The 4,770-nt window shown below is 58.0% G+C and overlaps 1 protein-coding gene across 1 annotated transcript in view; it reads left to right on the forward strand.

Annotated features, from left to right (window-relative positions):
- The first annotated feature begins 3,063 nt into the window (after positions 1 to 3,063).
- SLC2A6 (solute carrier family 2 member 6) overlaps positions 3,064 to 4,770 on the forward strand; it is a 6,476-nt gene continuing 4,769 nt past the window's right edge. The window contains 3 exon segments of the mRNA XM_057371545.1: positions 3,064 to 3,294; positions 3,808 to 3,970; positions 4,655 to 4,770. The exon segment at positions 4,655 to 4,770 is cut by the window's right edge and continues 5 nt beyond it. Coding sequence (XP_057227528.1) covers positions 3,194 to 3,294; positions 3,808 to 3,970; positions 4,655 to 4,770 — 380 coding nt within the window. The 5' untranslated portion in view covers positions 3,064 to 3,193.

Consider the following 4,770-nt stretch of genomic DNA (forward strand, 5'->3'; position numbering starts at 1 on the left):
AGGGATCAACTCCCCAAAATCACCCACTGAGCAGCAAAACCCCAGCCTTGGGATGTGGGGGATGCAGAGAGCCATCCTTGCCCCATCCCAGACAAACCAGCCCCGGGGCTACCCCAACCCAGTGCAGACGTGGGCGTTCTCCCATCCTGACCCAGCACTCACCAGCTCAGACTCACGGCSAGATTTATGAAAGGATGTGGCCAGATGAGTGATGGAGATGGATAGCCCTGAGGAGAGACTGATTTCTCCCTTACAAGAGGGATAGAAATTAATTTATGGCTCGGGTTAGCMGAGTTGCCAAGTGGCTTTGATGCTGGTTGTTTTTTTTTTTGCATGTGTTCGTGATCTATCTCGCAGCTGTCAGAGGGGGAGGAAGGTCCTGGGGAGCTGCAGCAATGCATCACTCAGCTGGGGCAGCCAGCAGCKCTCAACAAAACCAGATCACCCTTTAATCAGCCAAAAATGGGCACCTCGTCCCTCCCCAACTCAKCCCGGGGCTGCTCTTTGCTGCAGAGGTGCAGGAGCCACTTCCATGTGACAATGGCAGTGCTGACCCTGACTCTGCTTCCACCTCACCCTTGGAAGGACCCTCAGCGAGTCACAGTGACCTGGAATGAGGTCATTTTTTAACCAAAAATGCACTTTGGTGAAAAAAAAAAAACCCAAAGGATGTGGTGCAAGGACTGTCCCACCACACCTGAAGGACCTCCCTTCCCTCAGGGGACACTCAGAGCTGCCCCAAGGGCTCAGCCCCGAGCCAAAAGCAGCACAGACAGCTGCTCCACCCGAGCTTACAGGTGCTTGGAGGCTTTTCAAGACACGGAGTAATTTCCTGCTTGAAGCAGTTGACAAATCTGCACAGAAACTGGAGAAGCCTCGGTGTTTCAGGGAGATCCGACAGCTCCAGCTCAGGGCTCCTCTCCAATGTGGGTTTTTTTCCCCTAAATATAACAGGGGGAGGTTGGGTTGAGCAGTTTTCTCTGTCCCACATCCAGGTGGCTTCAGGTTGAGGACAGATGTTGTGTCCTGTGACAAAGGGTGGTCCCTGTGGGGCCCTTCCASCCCAGAATATYCTGTGATTCTGAATATTCTGKSCAYGTGCTGTGGCCATGCTGAGGAGGTGACCCAGCCCAAAGCAGGTTCCTGTTCCCATCCCAGCCCCAGAAACACAGCAGCCACCTCCAGCCTTCACTGCTCCCTTCCAAAATCCTCCCACAAACAGGGCTATTTAGGGAAAAACCTCGGATTGTCACAGAAATAGAGCAAAACCACCTAAAACACATTTATGGGCTTGCTGGCTCTTGAGTTAAACATCATTTTATAGCCAGAAACATGAGAATTAAATCAATTAAACTGCCACCAGTTCCTCACAGGACACAGCATCTCCAGGACTGTCCCTTTGGTCTCTGCACACAGGAGGCTCCCAACCCTCATCTTTGAGAGATTCCAACCACCAAAGGATGCACAGAACGACAGATCCATCAAACACATGTGGATGCCTCTCTCCCACTCATCCTGAGCACACCACACCGATTTCACATCTCTGCTCGAAACAAATCACTCCCTGCAGGGACCAAAGCCCAGCACAGAAACCTCTCTGAGAGCTGCTGTGACCCTACACGGTCCCCAAAAAGCTTCAGTGGTGCAGCTCCACACTGGAAAGACMCAGGAATGATGAGAACAATCCTCCTTCTTCCTCCTTTGCTGACATCCACAGCAARAACAAGGATCAGAGAGCAGAAAGAGCAAAGCCCCGACCTTGCAGCTGCATTTCCCAGCAAGCACATCCATCCTCAGCAGCCTTTTTACACCCAGATGAGCCCCACCAGCACAACCCTGCAGCCTTCCATCCCTCTGCTACAGCACCCAGCTTTGAGGGGCCCTTTTTAACTCCTAATTAAAAAAAAAAAAATCTGTTTGGGGTGGAATAGGGCAAACATCGCATTGCAGACTTGGTGTGAATGGCTTTGGGAAAAAGCTGAGGCCTGGAGGAGCAGAGTGGATTCAGAATAACTTTCTCAATGGGTGGAAATTCAAATTTCTTCAGGAATTTACAGAGAAAGGATGCTCTGGGAAATCACAGAGTGGGAGGCAGCCCCTATTCGTGGAGCAAAGTGAGGAGGGGACAAGCTCCAGCTCTGCTCTGACATCCCTGCTCAAACACAGCGCTGGAAATGCTTCGGATGAGCTGTTCCCCCAATCCGTGACCTTTCCTCCTGCGGGAGAGGAGAGCCCCGAGTGCCTGARTCAGCGGTAAATCCCCTGCAGGATCAGACGGGGAACGCAGCGCTCGGTGGCCGCAGAAAGGGAACCGGTCTGCTCCTGGCTGTGTCACTGCGGCTCCCACGCGGGTTTGGGGTATACAAACCATCCGTGTGATCCCAAAATCACCGAGGGCCAAGGGGTGTGGTGGGAACAAGAGGAGCACTACAGGAGTTTAGGGAAATGGGGYGTTTGCTAATCAAATCYGAGTGGCTTTGGGTTCTGAGCTMGCAAGGTCCAAACCGAGCCYTTTCCTACAGAACCTGCAGATGTCCCAGCACAACAGAGCCCTGTGGGGTTGGAGGGATCAGGGTGAGGGGCAAATGCACCCATGGCAGCCTGGGGCCCACCCAGAATGGCAGAAATTCTGCCCTCCCTTTTTCCATCCTCATCGCTGCTCTTCCTCCCCATCCCCTGCTCCCTCTGCTTTCCTCTTCCTCCTCACCCCCAGCTCTGTTCCACACTGAGAACCCTTCCCCAGGGTGGCTCTGGAGACTCCCAGGGATGGAATTTACCCCGTAAATAGAGGCAGCCCTGGGCCAGTCTAACCAGTACCAGTTCCTCACTGGGAGAGATGGGGCCTTGGTGAGTGGACACTGCTGCTGGCCAGCCCAGCTCTGCGGGCACCATCCCTGCAGGTGGCACCGCAGTGGGAGGGTTTGGTGTCCCTGGGGCTGAGCAGGGTGAGGTCTGTGGGTCACCACTGTCACCGTCACCGTCACTGTCACCCCGTGGTTTTTCTCCTGCCGGTTTTCCGGCCTCCCCCCCCCCAGTTTCCTGCAGCAGGGTGCGAACCCACGAGGCACAGATTTCTCTGATTAGGCAACGCCACGCAGCCTCTCCCCTTTCGCTTTCAGCTGCCTCTTCCTCCCCTTCCCCTGGGCTGCCCCAGCGCCCGCCCCGAGCGCAGCAGCCCCGGCAGCGCTCGGCCATGGACAGGAGCGACCGGGAGCCCCTGGTGAGGAAAAGCAGCTCCTCGTACCGCACCTTCCCCGAGAGCGCTGCCAGGAGGCTCGACAGCGAGTACCTGAGGTGAGCACCAGATGGGGGSAGGTTGGGCTGTGCCCGCTGTCCCACGGGCACTGGGCTGGGGGAGCTGAGGGAAGGGCGATTTCACGTTCCTGCCATTCCTGAGCTGTCCTGGGACAGGTTCTCACGCTGCCCAAGGTGTGTGGTGGTGGATAAACCCTCTTGGAGGAGCACCGGGTGTGTGTGACTCCCATGGGGACATGAGTCCTCCTGGAGGGAGCGGGGGCTTTGGAAGAGCCGTCTCCGCGCTCTGGTGGGATGAACCTGCTGCCGCCGGGGCCGTGGGGCCACCCAGCTCCAGCTTCTGCTTTTCTTGCTTCGTTGAACCCCCYGAAAACCGCCTGGCACAGAGGAAAGCACCGGGAGCTCAAACTCCACCAGCCTGSGGCTGTGCAGGGCCATTCCCCAGGAAAATCCCTCCGCGGGTGYCACCAGAGCTGGGCAAAGGCTGGGACAAGCAGGGTTTGAGTTCCTGCTGGCATCCAGCACGTCCCGGTCCCTCCGTGTGTCCCTCAGGAGCCTCCACAACAAGCGGCTCTACCTGGCCGCGTTTGCCGCCGTCCTGGGCAACTTCACCTTCGGCTTYGCCCTGGTTTATCCATCCCCCGTCATCCCTGCGCTGGAGGCGCATCCCAACCCTGCGCTAAGGCTGGACCAGCACACGGCACCCTGGTTCGGGGTAAGGAGCGGGGTGATCCCGGCGGGATCGGGGGATGCCAGGCTTACAGGGTACCCCGGTTTGGGGCGAGAAGCTGGGGTTATCCCTGCCAGAGTCAGGGCAGAGCCGGGGGGATGCCAGGCTCACAGAGCTCCACGGTTCGGGCTAAGGAGCGGGGTGATCCCGGCAGGATCGGGGGATGCCAGGCTTACAGGGTACCCCGGTTTGGGGAAATAAGTGGGGTTATCCCGGGTATCATGGGGGGATGCCAAGCTCTTACAGAGCCCCAGTTCGGGGTAAGGAGCGGGGTTATCCCTGCCAGAATCGGGGGGATGCCCGGCTCTCACAGAGCCCTGGTTTGGAATAAGGAGCAGGGTTATCCCCGGCAGGATGGGGGGATTCCAGGGTCACAGAATGCCCTAGTTCGGGGTAAGGAGCAGAGTTATGCCTGCCAGGGCGAGGTGCCCGGGGTATGCCCGGCTCTCGCCGCCCCTGTTCGGGTTAAGGAACGGGATTATCCCGGGCAGGATGGGGGTATGCCCGGCTCTCAGCGCCCCTGTTCGGGATAAGGAGAGGGGTTATCCCTCTCACAGCCGGGGGGATGCCAGGCTCACAAGGATACCCTGGTTTGGGTTAAGGATCGGGATTATCCCGGGCAGGATGGGGGGATGCCCGGCTCTCACCGCCCCTCTCCGTGCCCCGCAGTCCGTGTTCACGCTGGGAGCGGCGGCGGGCGGGCTCAGCACCATGCTGCTCAACGACTGCCTGGGCCGCAAGCTCAGCATCATGTTCTCGGCCGTGCCCTCCGCCCTGGGCTACGC

Source organism: Malurus melanocephalus, unplaced genomic scaffold (genome assembly GCF_030028575.1).
Source record: "Malurus melanocephalus ecotype Western Australia unplaced genomic scaffold, MMel_1.1 scaffold_149, whole genome shotgun sequence".
NCBI classification, from domain to species: Eukaryota; Metazoa; Chordata; class Aves; order Passeriformes; family Maluridae; genus Malurus; species Malurus melanocephalus.